We start from the raw sequence: 16,485 nt of genomic DNA on the forward strand, positions 1-16,485 counted from the left end.
ATTTGTCTACTGACAAAATTCCATGTACAAATTGTGCGTTGCTAGTGCCCTCTTGTGTTTATTGTGAACACATTGACCATCAGATAATGCTGGGTATGACAGTGAAAGCAATTTAAGTCAGGAGTCTTACCTTCATGAACATAATTCAAAGAATAGTGAATATTAAAGATACAAGATATATTTTAGATAAAGATCCGTTTAAAAAGACACCTATAAACTTTGTAATAAGTGAAAGAATTAAATATTTGAAAACCCAGCTTTGAAATTGCTGAGTGAATAGGCTTTAAACCAATGATTTTAAAATCTGCTTTATAAAACATAGCACACATCAGGCTGAAACTGCACAAGTTTTAACTGGCTCTATGTTTAACGGATCAAGGCAGAATAATTAATTTCATTTTGTTTATTTTATTAGTCATTACTCCAATTTGCAGTGTCACAATCCTTCAGAAATCATTGTGATATGCTGAATGAAAATGGATCTACTGGTAAATATGTAAACTATGATAGTTTTACAGGACTCTTTGATTAAAAATTTCCAAAGACAGCATTTATTTGAGAAAAACTCAGTCTTTAGTATTTTACCTTCAACAATGTTTCCCCCCACTCATTTAGAGCAAAATTACAATTTAATGCATTAGCAGTCATACACTTTAGTTTAGGTATTGTGGCAGCGTTTTCCTCAATCGGAAATGCAGTAAGATTTAAAAGATTAGCAATTCTTCCAAGTTACATTTTCACTAAATACACACTGTAAATATAATTTGATATTTAATATCATACTAAACCCCTCAGAAAAAAAATAATAATAATACCATACAGCTTAAATGTTACATAATATTTATTTGGAACACAACTGGACAAGATCATTCAACTACACAATAGCAGAGAGGACGCTCTTTCTTCAACTCCTGAATCTTATTAGAGTAGGTCTGGACAGTCCATAGGACTTAGGTCTCCCTGATCAGCTTGGTGAGCTTCTGGATCTTTGTCTTGGTAGACATGTCCACATACTTATCACCAATGCTCACGATCATGCCCCCAAGAATAGAGGGATCAGACTGAGAGGAGGAGGAAGAGAAACACACATTAAACCTCTGTATTATAATAAATATAAGAAATCACTTTGATAGAAGCAATTTATTGCACGTGTTCTTTTGCAACCCTAACCTTAGAAAAAACAAAACATAATGCTGACCCGAATACCCTCTTTAAAAACCTAGTCATCTTAATTTTAAAATTAGCACTTCAAAATTAAATGAAGCCCACCCTCTGGAACAAGCCCTCCTACCTTGGTCTCAAGCTTAATAGTTTCTCCCTTTGCGAGGAAACCATTCAGTGCCACCTTCAGCTCTGCAAGATTAGCTTCATCCAGAGGCTGTTCAGACATTCAGCATAAAAACACACAATAAAGACACTAAAATAAAGATTTTATTCTACATTAATCAAACACTTTTTATGCAGAGCAGAACAACATTTAAAACAAAACATTTATCTTTAGAAATAATATTAGGGTTAAAAAAAAAGGAAAAAAGTAATATGTACAAGGCAAGCAAACAACCATACATTTATGCATGGCTTACCTGAGCAGTGGTGACTGAGCATGTGACCTCTCCTCTGTGGGCACTCATCATTTTGCCAAAGGCTGTGATGACATCAGGGGTCAAGGTCAAGCGGCCATTTTCTGCCAGGACATCTGTAAATCAAAACAATTGAAAAAAATGCAAATATATAATACACTTTGTTCTTGATTTTATAAATACAACAAATATTAATTTCAATGTGCATGTCTTTTTTTACTATATAGGACACTCCCTTCCAGACTTCTACAATGTGATTAAAATAACAGTAATTTTCAGTGAATCAATGAAATGGCTGATCAGAAAACTCACTGATGAAGTTAATGGTGATGGGGGAGAGTTTTGCCTTGATCAAGAAATCAACGAAAGTCTTCTGTTTGACACTGCGCTTGACATGGGGGTTCATCACAATACCTGACAGCTTAGGATCCTTAATCAGGCTCTAGGAAGAGGGAAAATGACAAATCCAGAACTTATTGAAGCACTGTGTAAAGCAAGCAGAAACAAAGAGAGAAATTTAAAGGGAAACTCACAGCCACACGTCCAAGTTCCTGTTCAACCTTATCAAGGTTCTTCTGCTTGCTGGCAGCAGAGAACAGGGCAGTAGCATAGCGTCCCTCGACCCCATAGACCTGGATAGGAGGCTGAAGAAACACTACAGTAAGAATTATCAAATTATCAACAAAAAAAACCCCCTGTAACTACTATGGCACTATATCATGGTATATACAGTAAATGCATTAGTATAAACCATGGAGTTAAATCAACAGCTAAATAACAAAATGTAATATACTATTACAACACCACTATTTCACCAAAACACCATAATTAATTTACTACCAATATCAGAACTGAAAATTCTACACAACACGTATACTGTGTAAGACACTTTTAGAGTACTTGTTCTTTTCTTTTATGACACTGATAGCTAATACGTGGTTTAGGTATTTTAGGTGAAACTGTGGTTACCATGGTAACTTTTATAGGTATGGGAAAAATTATGCATTTGTCCTTTTGCCCTGGTATGAAATAAATAACTTTTTTTTTTTTTTTTTACCTTGATAAGTTTTGCTACTGGTCGGATCACAGAGGTGCTAAACTGACGCACCTGTAGAGAAACAGAATAACTTTCATGCAGATTTGACAAATATAACAGACTTTCAATGACACGACCTGGTCATAAATATAAACATATGCTTTTCATTTCAGTATTGTCATTTATTGCGTCTCAAAACCTACTAAATTACATCATATGATAACTTAAATTTTTAAAACGTATGTCCAGTCACATTTTCAGCATTGTATGCTTCAGCATGTGAGGAGCAGAAACTCGTCAGGTTCTAGTTTGCAGTTTTGCACAACTCTTAAATGAATTTATTCAATTAATATACAACTCGAGACGCTAATGAACATTATTAACTTTATAAAGGATTATTAAGATCTCACAAGAGCACAGGGTTTGAATCACTGTACATGTTGCGGATTAGACACTGCCTGTCAAGGCCTCGTTCAGTTATCAGACAAATCATCTTGGCTTAAGCCTGTCAAATATTTACAGTTTCAAAAGATCACATAGATTTAACTACACGAAGCCAAACAGCTCGTGGTTTTCCATACAACTGACAAGGTTTTTAGAATGTCATACCTGCAGCCCCAGTCCAAGCGCTGCCATTTTCTCCTGCGACTGTGTAGGTCAAAAGCACTGCGCATGCGTGCAAGTCCGGGAAGAAATACGCAAGAGCCGCGCTTATGTATTGTGGGAAATGTAGTTAGTCATATCAGTGGAAAATTACTCGGAAAGATCACGGGATTCGGGATAGTTAACAAATAAACCGCTTTGGAAACAGCTTTAAATATTAATACAACTATTTTTTTTATTTGGAACAATATACCTTATATAAATCTACATGTGTAAAACGTCTTTAGTTAAAGCCTTGAGCTATTTAAAATGTAAGATAAAGGCTATACTTATTTGATGTAAAAATCTCCAAATTATATCTTATAATTATCTTAATAAAAATGCAGGTTTACCAAACCTGATATAACCTTAACCCTGATATAAGCTTAACCTTATGTTTGCAATTTAATTTAGTTTATTTTGTGTGAAGATATGCCGGTGCAGCTCCTCATGAGCATAACAGCTGCATTTGACATCATGTCAAAATTACCCAGATCACTGATATTGATAAAGATGGAACATAATCAACGAGTGTGTTTATTTATGTGTTTTATTCAGCTTCAAATTGTAGGTGGACACTTCAGGTGCACCTGTGGGGTGATAGGGACTCTGTGGATATGTTAGACTTCGATTTACTTATAGCTAATTCGCTAATTAATTTACTTTAGCTAATAAGAGGCTGTAAAATCGATTGCAGTTGGATGAAATGAAAACATGCAATATAAAACTAAGGTAAAAAAAACTTTGTAAAGAACATTCTTAATGAGCATTGTAAACCCCACTGCTCAGGAATCTTATGATGCATTTCCAGATTGTTCTTTTGACTGCAAAACCTAAGAGGCTTAGCATGAGCCCTTCCAAAGACTGTCTCGTTTAGTCCTGAAGCCGGTTTGATCGTGGCTAAAGAAGGGGGATTTCTGGCAGTTTCCAGTATTAAGCAAGGGACTACAAGAGGTGAAAAGTCATGAAACAATAGCTCTTGTAATTTACAGTAGGCGTGACTTAATATGCAAGTGACCTCCTTGGCCACGTCACGTTTACTCATACACACCAAATGTAAAAGGGTCGAGCGGAAGAAAAAAGGAGTCGATGGACGTTTATAAAAGGCGCGTTTGCAGCACCATTCATTCCAAAGGACTGAAATCTACCATTACTGAACTTTTAAAGACCTTTTGTGCGAGCGAACATATCCTGCACCCTTCTGCGTTGAAGCTGTCAGACACTGATGGAGAGGATCACCTCGCTTGGAGCTGTTCGTTCATTCTAGGAACACGCGCTAATCAATTCTTTATTTCAAGACTATAGCCTATCCTAAGAATGGTAAGTTGTATCTCAAGTGTAACCATTTTATCAGACAGGAATTGAGAAGTGAACTGAATCAATGATCCGAACAGAATAGGTCTTGCAAAGTGACTGTATTTGTAGCGGCGTATAAATGCTTCATATTCGAAGAATTCGGTAATTTAGTAGTCAATATCTGCACGATAAATATTAAATCTTCTAAGGTACTGTTTTTCAAACGACATGACGCAGCATACGTCTTGAATTAAAGGGATAGTTCATTTAAAATTGAGCAAGGAGGCGTGACAGCTCGGTCCCCATTCACTTTTATTTTTTAGCCTAGATTCTATGAAAATTAATGTGACTGGGGCTTTTTGGAAGAATGTCATACAGGTTTGGAGGGTTATTAAAACAAATGTTTGTTGAAAATGTTGATTGTAATCTTCAGCAAAGAACCAGCAATCCAACTGGTCTGACTGTTGTTTACTAAAAAAATATCGTTCTGTCGTAGTGTCGTCCGACGAACGCTGCTTTCCAGAAATTTCGCAGGAGTCGCAGCGTTTGAGTTGTAGTTGGTGTTTAAGCAACATAGTAAAATTCCACGCATAATGAATCAAATTTTTCCAAACAGGACATGTCAATAAGCAGTTGTAGGTCTTTGTTTTAAATTTTTTTATTTAGTCACCCATCCTTGAATAAATGGTGTAGGTCTCTTTTGTGTTACTGTCATTATTATTATCGTTTAATTAAATATCTTGATCAATAAGTCGTTGCCATTGGTTACTAGAGCACATCTGAAGGTGGTGTGAGGTGAATTGTCTAGCAGTGGAAATTTTCCTCCTTGCCCACCCCTCCTCTCCATGCTGTGTCTTTTCTTTTTTTCTTGGCCAACCAGAGGATCCATAAAGAGATTATCCCAGTCTGGTTGGTTGTTGTTAGATTTAATGGGATTGTTCATCCAAAAATGAAAATGATGTCGTCATTCACTAATTTTTTATGACTCTTTTTCTGATGTGGAACTCAAAAGAGATGTTAGGCACAATGTTACAGACTGGCAGTCAAGGTCACCATTCTCATTGCTGAGACTTGTCATTCTGCCTACCATCTGTTTTGTGCTCTACCCAGGCCTGGTGGCAGAGGAGGGGGGTATACCTGAGGCTGTGCCAACATGGACTGGACCCCACGATTTCATTTCAGTGTCTGGCCCCCCTGAGAAATATAAATGCCCCCCAAAAACGTGTGTCCTGGCGCCAGGCCTGTCTCCACCTAAGAATGAGAGTCAAACGAATTTTGGAATAATGCGAGGATCAGTAAATGATGAAATAATTAAGGTTAACTGTCCTGCACAGAGGGCATCTGTTTACAGTATTGACTCAGTATTTTTGTCATTTGTGATATGTTGTCAGTTATGCTAAATTTATAGCACTGATGTGCATCTGCAACCTGATAACATCACAACAAGTCGTGTCATACTAACCTGACTCTGCCAGATGGATTTGCTCCGCATATCCATCTGGAAACCTTCCGTTGAAGTAGTTTTGGTAAGGGGCGAAAATACTGGTTAGCTGATTGGCCTATGTTGGTGATAGACGGGCCAAATCAACCAATCAGATCAACGAAGCATATGACGTACTAACAGAGCGTAACTTTTCCTCTGAGAAAAGCCTCCAGAGCAGTGTTTTGCTCTTCTTTCAGTGAAGAAATACTCTGTAATTCCGATAAAACTTGCTCGATAGCCACGCTGATGCTAGTTTCATCCGCTGAAGCCGACATGTACTTTAGACTGAACTGTCGCGCTTCTCGTTGCGTCACACCTCAACCCGCCTCAAAGCCAACGCTGATTGGACGTTCGTTTGGTGAACTGCTCCCAAATTTTCTTTAACGGAAAGTATCCAGACTGATCTGCGAGTGAAACCTTGAAAGCTCGCGAGATCAGGATGGTCTCACGAGGCTAGTGTCATACAGTGACCGAGTCATGGTGTCATGGTGGTGCTTTTTTACAAAGATAAGGCCATGATGAAAGGTACTGTTGTAATCATTTCTTAATGTGTATAATTTTAGACAGGGTAGGGCATAATTTACCTGGTTTATAAAAAGCCTGGGCTATGAAAAGTAAAGTAAGGAGTGGTGGCGGACTTGTTTTTTTTTTTCATCGTGTGTCTTTAACCAAGATTGGGAAAAATGAAGACCGCTATAGTGAGAGGGGCAACAGTCAGAGCAGTTTTGTTTGGCAAGGGTTGCATATGGGTAAGAAAAGAAATTTCTTCGAAATACCAACAGGCGGCAGTAGTCACTCTTATTGACGTTCCTTAAAGCTGCAGTCCGTAGCTTTTTTTGGGTTAAAAATTATCCAAAATACATATTTGAGAAAATACATAACCAGCCAGTGTTCAAAACTATCTGCTTGCCTTAGCTGGATTCAAAGCGGTAAGCTTGTAATAATGTTTTTAATCCCAGTGGTACTGGTGGATTTCCGCGGGAGATTCGAGCATGTCTTTGCGTCATTACGTCACATCTGTACACATAAAGAAGGAGTCTCGGCTAGTAGGCTATATTGCGTGTAAGGATGCTGGAGGTGGAGATTTATAGCCTTTTCTCTGATATAATTAAACTTATCAATTTGATGGCGGATCCAGAAAGGTGGTGACATTTTCCGGTGAAAATTATTATGTTGGTCATACTTCCAAAAAGAATAATCTGTGATTCTGAATGCTAGTATCCACACCGGCACGGTGACTGACCGCCTCAGTCTCCTCAAACATTGTGTTCATCCACGCTGTGCCGTGTCGAAGTACAACTTACGTAAAGTTGATAATTCCGCAAATGACTGCAATTGCAGATTTCGAACAGAGATGGCGACAAAGAGGAAAAACTGCGGACGAAATAAAAATGGACGAAAAAAAAAAAAAATTAAAAAAAATTGCGACTTTTAGATTATAATGATGATGGTTTGCTTGTTTTATCATTGTTGATCACCCTATTGGAAAATGGAGACTTTATTAAACGGTGTCTTTGTTTTTTTTATTGCTGTTATTAATTTATTTTAGGGACACACTGATATTAAAATCCTGACTGTGATATGCTGATAATTATTTTCATGTTATGGCTGACAACTGATAAATTAGCTAATAACAAAATTCCATACTATTTTGTTTAAATAAATAAGAAAAACACTATGAACTGATTGCAATAATTTTAAATGCTACTCCACATTATAATGTACTGTATGAAAAATATTAATTTTGAAATTCACTGGATTGCATTTAACAGTGTTCGTTTTTTAAATATTAAGTGAGGCAAAGTTAATCTACTGTAAATGTAAAAATGGTGAAATGAGCATGTGCAATTAAATATCCAATATTGTCCAATACCGATAAATTAATAATGGCCTGGTTTCACAGATAGGGCTTAGATTAAGCAAAAAGTAGGCCTTAGTTAAATTAGGACATTTAAATAGCTTTTATTAACGTGCCTTAGAAAAATAAAGATTACTGCCTTACTGTGTGCATCTTGAGGCAAAATAATGGTACTAAGAGTTCAAACATCAATTTTAGTCTGAGACTAGGCTTATGCCTTGTCCGTGAAACTGGGCATAAATGTATGTATATTGTCTATGTATATTTGTTCAACAAAATAACAACTGTAACAATGTTATCAAAAAATCTTTATCAAAATGTTATTTTCCCGTTTTGTGGTAAAGTCAGTGCATAGTAATAATGAATGATCTACACACTTGATCTAATGCATGCCATGTCTCTTTCTTTCTGTGTTTGCTGTCTTGCAGGAATGTAAACTCTTGCCATTTCTAGACCAGAAGCCAGAGACATCCTCCCCAAAATAACTCTTGTGCTTCATGAGAGCACCGTTGGATTACCAATCAAATATAAACCAAACACAAACCAGATAGAAATTCATCTGACAGATGGCGGATGCTTCCGTTTCCTTCTAGAAAGACAGCAAACCAAATGAATAAGAGATTTTATGTGCATTTGCTTGCATCTTTACTCAAATAGACCTATTTTTTTCAGACAATTGCATTTTGAACTGTGATAGTAACTTAAACATGATACAAACAGGACCCATGATGGAGGCGGCGGATATTGCAGTTGTTGCACTTTATTTTGTACTTTTGCTTGTAATTGGTCTGCTTGCCATGTGGAAGTCCAACCATAGCACTGTCAGTGGCTACTTTCTGGCAGGTCGAAATATGAACTGGGTGGTGATAGGTGCCTCACTCTTTGTCAGCAACATCGGCAGCGAGCATTTCATTGGTCTCGCTGGTTCTGGTGCAGCAAGTGGTTTTGCAGTGGGCGCCTGGGAGTTCAATGCCCTCCTTCTTCTGCAGCTGCTCGGCTGGGTGTTCATCCCTGTCTACATCCACTGTGGAGTTTACACCATGCCAGAGTACCTCTCCAAGCGCTACGGAGGCAAGCGGCTAAAGATTTACTTTGCTGCCCTCTCACTTCTTCTGTATGTCTTTACTAAACTCTCAGTGGACTTGTACGCAGGAGCTCTTTTCATTCAGGAGTCTCTTGGCTGGAATCTATACCTGTCAATCATCTTGCTTATCACTATGACTGCCTTCCTGACAGTGACCGGTGGACTGGTTGCTGTGATCTACACGGACACTCTACAGGCTGTGCTCATGATTGGCGGTGCTTTGACCCTTACCATAATCAGTCTGGTCAAGGTAGGCGGTTTGGAAGGGGTGCGGGAAAAATACATGGAAGCAGTCCCCAACGTCACAGCCATCCTGGCTAACAGCAACTTCAGCTTCCAGTACACAAACTCCTGCCGAATCCATCCCAAGCCAGATTCTCTTAAGCTCCTACGAGGACCGCTTGATGAGGACATCCCTTGGCCAGGCTTCCTGTTGGGTCAGACACCCTCATCCATTTGGTACTGGTGTGCAGACCAAGTCATCGTCCAGAGAGTATTAGCTGCCAAGAATATTGTCCATGCTAAAGGCTCCACACTTATGGCAGGAATTCTTAAGGTCCTTCCCATGTTTATCATCGTTATTCCAGGAATGATCTCACGAATATTGTTCCCAGATGAGCTGGCGTGCATCGGACCAGAGCACTGCATGGCTGTTTGTGGCAGTCAAGCTGGCTGTTCCAACATCGCCTACCCTCGGTTGGTCATGAACGTGATGCCGGTGGGTCTCCGAGGGTTGATGATGGCTGTGATGATCGCTGCCCTCATGAGCGACCTGGACTCGATTTTTAACAGCGCTAGCACCATCTTCACATTGGACATTTATAAAATGCTGCGTATACGTGCATCCTCCCGTGAGCTGGTGGTGGTCGGCAGGTTGTTTGTGATCTTCATGGTGACTATCAGCATCGCTTGGGTGCCTGTCATTATTGAGATGCAAGGTGGCCAGATGTACCTGTACATCCAGGAAATTGCAGGATACCTCACACCTCCCATTGCTGCCCTGTTTTTACTCGGAGTCTTCTGGAAACGTTGCAATGAGACCGGCGCATTTTGGGGCGGTATGACTGGGTTTGTGCTAGGCACCACCCGCCTCTTACTTGGCTTTGTATATCGTGAGCCAAGATGTGACCAGCCTGATGAGCGTCCAGCTTTCATTACTCATGTCCAATACATGTACATTGCTGCCGGGCTGTTTTGGATTTCCGGGCTGGTGGCTGTGGGTGTCAGTCTGTGCACGCCACCTCCAGAAGTGGAGAAGATCAAGCGTACCACAATCTGGGGCTTGAGAGAACTTAAACGGCTTCCTGTGACTGAACGAGAAGAGATGTACAAACTCACTAATGGCAATGGTGTTCTCAAGAAGGATGTGCCTGAGGATGTCCAGAAGGAGAGATGTCTTGATGGGGCTGACATGAAACTTCTTATGCCCTCGCCTTGTGACCAAGATCCCGAGACCCCCAGCACAGAGGCATCCACACCAATGGAGCTGTACGGCAATGGTCATGTAAAGCTTGTGAAACGGAAGGATGAAGGCAAGCGTGATGAAGAGAGCTGCCCTCAAATATTTGACTGGATTTGTCAAAAGGAGAAAATGTCTGTTGTCGAACCCAAAGTCATTGAAGAAGATGAAGGAGTTGTTCGTGAAATGCTTTATGAACCCCCTAAGATCAAGCTGTTACTTAACTTAGGCCTTGTATTGGTTTGTTCACTGGGTGTTTTCATGTTTGTGTACTTCTCCTTGTAATGTGCTGATCTTATCATAAGACCTGAAAGACAGCACATTTATATGATCTATTTGTTTTTATAAGCCATTTAGGGTCTGTAATATTTACAGTGTTTTTTTTTTTTTTTTTTTTTTTTTTTTTTTTTTTTTTTTTACAAAGTCTTTTTCTAGAGTCTTTTAGGGACTCTAAACATTTTGAATAATTCTGATAGAAGTTATTTATTGTTTCTCCCCGGCTCTGTGTCACACACCCTTGAAATATTTAAACTCTTCCTTGTGGTATGTTGATTATACAAAAGCTACTGTTTCAATAATGCATTTGGTCGTTTATGGTTGGTCAAGTTAAGCAACTGTAGGATTTACTGTTTTTCTTCTTGGTGAATTTTGCCTTAATTTTGTCACTCGTGTAACTGGTGTGTAATATTTCCAAAGTTTTATGTGAAATGGAAATTGTGAAAATTATTAATTTTAAGTGAAAAAAAGGTGGGAAATTTATCACAAGATTCAAAGATTTTATTTAAAAAAAAAATATTTTGCATAGAAAGATGCCATATCACTAAGGTGTTGTGCCGTCTGATTAAACCTGGTACCTTGCTGTACATTCCCAAATACGAGTAAGACTATTTAGGTCCCTTAATGTAAATTGTAACTGTAACTCTGTATGTAATTTGGTGTATTTCTGAGTACTTTCATTTCTTTGTATTTAGAGCTACTTTAAAAAACACCAAAATGCCTTTTGTGCAGAGCATAAGCTGTAAAAACCCTGCTTTATCTTCATGTTGGGAATATGACATAGTTAATGTGCAAAAGACTCCCAAGATGTTATCGCTCCAAAACAAACACAGTCTGGTCATGTGGATGTTACTGAATGACCCTCAGAACCACCACAGGAAAGACTCAGAGAACACTGTCATTCATGTTGTAATCTGATATTATGATATCCCAAAACAGGTTATTTCGACTGGGATGTCCAATTTTGATTGCTGCGCAAAAATAATATCTTGTTCTTCTAGAAGAAGAATTTGAGTATGGCTGCAGTAACAGGCGTTACCTGTTGTTGATCTGCTGTTGAATGCTCTATTTGTTCAGACAAATGGGAACTGGTGGATGGCCTTAATGAAAATGAAATGGGCGTGAGGGATTTTGTAAACAGATGTAACGTTTTTTTTTTTAAGTGCAAGCTCGCAATGTTGTATTTATACTTTGACATTCAAGTCCATAATTTTAATGAAAATTTATCCCAAAGGTGCAACAAAATTATTTTGTCTTCATTCAGAAGAGTTATGCCAAAAGAGATATTAGGAAGAGGTGCAACATTTATTTTGTGTCTCCTACTTTTTTATCAGCCTTTCAAAAATCCTTATCATACCCAAATAAAATAAACTGGGGTTAAATTGGCTGATTATTGTTTTACATTTTAAAATAAAAATGTATATTTTTAAATTCATTTTTATACAGATACTATCTTTGTATTGGAAAAGAGGTACATGAATAAAAATAAAGTTCAATAGAGACCTTGTTCTTTTATGCTTCTTTTCCCCAAATTACTGATTTGGTTTTGGACTCTTATGGTCCTTGTCAATCTTACTGAAGTGATTACCATTTCTCTGCAGGTACCAGTTCATCTTATTCTGGTTCATAGCATTTACACTAACTGAATCACTAAGTCAATACTGTGGTGTGATAGTTATATTATTGCTTAAGCTGTAATAAATTAACTACTATGTGTTGTGAATATCTGAGGCCTAATTGATTGATCCAAAACTTATATGATCTCTGGCAATACCATACCAACTAACTACTATACTTGCTTAGGGGGGGTGGAAGTGATTGTTGGTTTTGGATACACCACAGATTTTCAAACCAACACCCAAAGCTTTTGAATATTTATCCATGTATTTAATAGTAAAATTATGAGGTTCTATCTTCTTTTCTTTCTTTTTTAAGGCACTTTTATGTTGTTTGATAATGTGAATTTTAATAGACTGTTACGTTACTTCATTTAACGTCATCCTCTAAGGTACTTTTTTAACATGGCCTTTTATGACAACAAAAGGGTTTTGTGATTTATTTGATTTTAATGGATCTTGTTTTACATTTGTATTGGATGGTGTATAGATTCCAGATATTTCTTTTGTGCTTTAGTTTAGAGTGTGTACATCTCTTAACGTTCCTTATGTTTCATAAAACTGGCTTCATCGATTCATTGTGAAACGTTTCATAAGCTTAAAAGATGCATATGGAGTTTATTGCTCTCTGATCTGTTCAGACATACACAAATGATTTGTACATTTGCTACTTTTATTATCAAAAGTTGTGGATGAATAAAAATATCATTCATTTGAGAACGACAAACTGCGTGAGCTTGGTTATTTGACTTTAAATCTTGTAATATATTGTATCATTTACTTGCATGTTTTTATTCTTTAATTATTCTGTTATATTCCAAACAATTGACTTTCATAATCCAAACAACACTGCTTTTCAAAATGACAGTTTTACAGTTTTGTTTGTGGCTCCATAATGTCTTGTAGAGATGATTATCCTGTGTTTTATGACATTCATTAATTTGCCATCAGCATAATACATAAAGTTATTTAGTCCTGCTGTTTATCCTTAAACTAATATTCTGCATAAATATGCTAATCTATCTACAATATGAAGACAATTAGGCTAACTCACATTAAACACATATACAATTAGAATCATCCATTGCACTAATGTATTTTCTAGTATTTGAGGCTTATGCACATGGTGCATCACAATATGTTCCCATACACATATTTTTATGCACATTTTTGCATATCGCATAAAAAAAAAACACTGGATGAAAACACCATAAGCATAAATTAATAAAAAAAACTCGCTCAATTCAGTCATAATTGTTTTATCCGATAAAGCCATGCACATAAACTACGATGGAGCATTTACTGAATAAATTCCTCAATACACATCAAAAAAGTCATGTGACTTTGCGCGATTGTTCTGAAATAATTGGTGGGGGCTTAGTCGGGGGCTGAGTAGCCTAATAGGTGAAAAACAGTATGCCTATTTGACAAAAGAGGTATCAGAAAGCACAGTAGGCTACTCATAAAAGAGAAGGAAAAAAGTACCCGGATGACCTACTTCTTCAGCGAGATTCTGAAGTGTGCACACGATGGACACTTTACTATCCCATGAGGCCACGGGAGAGGATTTGTGAATGGCAGTGAAGCGACGCAACTGACGCAAGTAGATAACATGATAATAACAACAATGCAAATGTATACATCCTTGTACACCAGACAAAACAGACACTAGCCTATACATACATGGATCTCTCGGCAACGTCACCACTTCTTGCGCACGCAACCGGGAGGCAGAAACTGAAACTTTCCTTGGGGGCCGCCATTGTAGCAGACTATCACCTGCTGTTAGCGTTCCATTGACTCCCATTCATTTTGCCAAACCTTTACAACTTTACATCTGAGGCGTCCAAAGACTCCATTTGTCCATTATTTATTTCTAAAGAAACACAACAATGTATAAAAGGCTCCATTACTTTGTATCTTACGTTATGGCCCCGTAGAAGTCGTTTTTGTAAAAATAGGCTAACGATTGCGTCATAACCACGGGACTCCCTGTCGCAAAGTAGAGAAATTACCGTATAGACAGGAGGAGAAGCTCGCAGGCAATCGGGGGGACGTGAAGGCATAACGTCAAGGGAGAAGCCCATAGAGAGTTGTAAAGTTGCTCCTGCTGCTAGCTGGACAGCTCCTACTCACGCTCTCCTCGCTGCAAGATTCGGAAGGGAATGATTCAGATTCCTCTTGGCACAGCTACTAGAAGACGTACTACTGTCAGACAGGTTGCTCACGTCACATCTACGTCGTCAAGCTCAGTTTGAGCCTGCGCAGTGCGCTCTGCCATCAGGAAGTGAGTGCTTCTAATTCACTTTACTTTTCTCCGTTGAAATCTATGGGGTCACTGTGTCCATTTCTTTTACTGTCTATGAGTAGCATAGTGGTGGTGTCTGTAACATAAACAAGCGTAACATAACTTATATAAAAACAAATTCGGGCTGTCCAGTAGATGCTGCACTGCTAACATTGGCTATTACATTACTAGCACAGATCCAGATCCAACTAAAATCATGTTTTATTGAGTCAGTATAGTTATATACAAACAATACAAACAATAAGGAAAGCTTCAATACTTAAGGTTGTTGCAGTAGCGGACCAGCTCACCAATCTGGCTTTCTGCCTCTGGTATGCGCACGCACCCTGTGTTTGTAAGCAGGAAACCCGTGTATACTGTCTAATAATTTAATAATACGGGTTTGTTGTAAATGTCATTTTGTTATATTTTTTTGATTAAATGTGTCAGTGGCAAAGGCTGGTATCACTGGTATTGTATGAAAGCTTTCATTTGTCTGGGATCCCAAGACCCTGTGTCTTCTGACCTGGTTCAAAGAAAGTAGCCTACCCATAATACCTTACCTAAATATGAAGATCGTGGAATTACATTTACAGAGGATTTGTTTGTGATACATAGGCCTAATATTTAAAGTCATTTTCTCTTATGCATAGTTTGCAATGTTGAGCATTATAACCAATCACACACGTTTCTGTTGAGTTTAGGAATGCAATGTCCAATCAGAGGCGTTTTGATTCGTTGTTCCCTGACTCATTGGATGTAAATGTTTGCTTTATTCGCAAATGTTTTATGCAATATTCCAATTTTGTGCATAAGTTAAATTCACAACTTTGGTTGGAAACATAGCTTGTGACAAATATTATTACACGTTAGATGTAAAGTCACGCAGTAGGCTATTTGACATTTGCAGAACTGCTGTATATAGACATTAGTCTGCTTCAATTACATGTAATACATGCCTTTGAAAGAGTATAAAAGATTTCAGATTAGGCATTGCTTTAAATTAACAAGTGCATTGTAAAGGATAAAGTGTTTTGCAGTGCCACAGAAATGCTACACCTTCCCTTAAACACTCACTGCATCTTCGCTTGTCCTTGTTTCCCTTCTCTCTCTCTCTCTCTCTCTCTCTCTCTCTCTCTACTGCATGGCAGTTTGTATCTGCACAGTATTTTTCCATTTAGATTTATGTTAGGAATGGAGGTGACTGAGTGACTTGAGGTTGAAAATGCGTAGGTGAATAATTGTTTTGCCCTAACTTCCTCCTCGCACTATATGTTTGGTAAAGCCCTGCAGGCCGTTATTAGGGTGTGTCACTACTGGATTTGATGATGCTTTCTGAGAAAAAAAAAACAAGGACAATGTTCCAAGAATCCATGAGTGAGAAACTCTGTTTTGACTATGGCCAAAATACTTGGCCATAATTTGGTAGATTCTGTGGCTTTCCATTTGACCTGTATGAGAGGATTCATGTCTAATCAAAGGGATAACCTTGAGTTCAGCATTGATAAAGAGGTTTAAGTTTGGACTTACTATTTATCAATGAGCAATATTTTAAAAAGTGTCCTCAGAAACTTAGTATTATGGCTGACATATTGAGACTTTATGATTGATGAGAGCAAATGCAGAAGGCAGTGTAACATGCAAAGGGAAGTCTGAAAGCATCAATTTAATAGGCATTATTTTACCTATTCAGTGTTTAACAGCATCTCATCAGATACAGAGCAATTCTGTGAAGACACCTATTTATTTGCTCCTCTGTTTAGTTAATGTTACTGTGCCCTTTATTCTTGCTCTGTATTTCCTCCTGAGGTTGGTGCTGCTACTACTGGCAGTGGAAAAGTACTGGCAAAACAATACCGTGGGCTGCT

General features: G+C 38.1%; 2 protein-coding genes and 1 long non-coding RNA gene across 3 annotated transcripts; 2 read left to right on the forward strand and 1 right to left on the reverse strand.

The window, feature by feature from the left end:
• Positions 1-823: 823 nt before the first annotated feature.
• Positions 824-3,357, reverse strand: atp5po (ATP synthase peripheral stalk subunit OSCP). Its single transcript, XM_056232971.1, has 7 exons — positions 3,226-3,357; positions 2,638-2,688; positions 2,114-2,224; positions 1,893-2,022; positions 1,584-1,696; positions 1,292-1,378; positions 824-1,061 (listed from the first exon to the last, which is right to left on the reverse strand). The coding sequence occupies exons 1-7, from the start codon at positions 3,250-3,252 to the stop codon at positions 951-953; spliced, it is 630 nt and encodes a 209-aa protein (XP_056088946.1). The 5' UTR covers positions 3,253-3,357; the 3' UTR covers positions 824-950.
• Positions 3,358-4,340: 983 nt separating this feature from the next.
• On the forward strand, positions 4,341-10,853 carry slc5a3b (solute carrier family 5 member 3b). Its single transcript, XM_056232959.1, has 2 exons — positions 4,341-4,578; positions 8,324-10,853. Exon 2 carries the CDS (start codon positions 8,603-8,605, stop codon positions 10,721-10,723), a length of 2,121 nt encoding a protein of 706 aa, XP_056088934.1. The 5' UTR covers positions 4,341-4,578; positions 8,324-8,602; the 3' UTR covers positions 10,724-10,853.
• Positions 10,854-12,391: 1,538 nt separating this feature from the next.
• Positions 12,392-13,057, forward strand: LOC130069219 (uncharacterized). The gene is made up of 2 exons (XR_008803743.1): positions 12,392-12,917; positions 12,948-13,057. It is a non-coding gene; the product is annotated as an uncharacterized LOC130069219 (long non-coding RNA).
• The last annotated feature ends 3,428 nt before the right edge of the window (positions 13,058-16,485 follow it).

Source organism: Rhinichthys klamathensis, unplaced genomic scaffold, assembly GCF_029890125.1.
Source record: "Rhinichthys klamathensis goyatoka isolate OS25496 unplaced genomic scaffold, OSU_Roscu_1.1 h1tg000358l_1, whole genome shotgun sequence".
NCBI classification, from domain to species: Eukaryota; Metazoa; Chordata; class Actinopteri; order Cypriniformes; family Leuciscidae; genus Rhinichthys; species Rhinichthys klamathensis.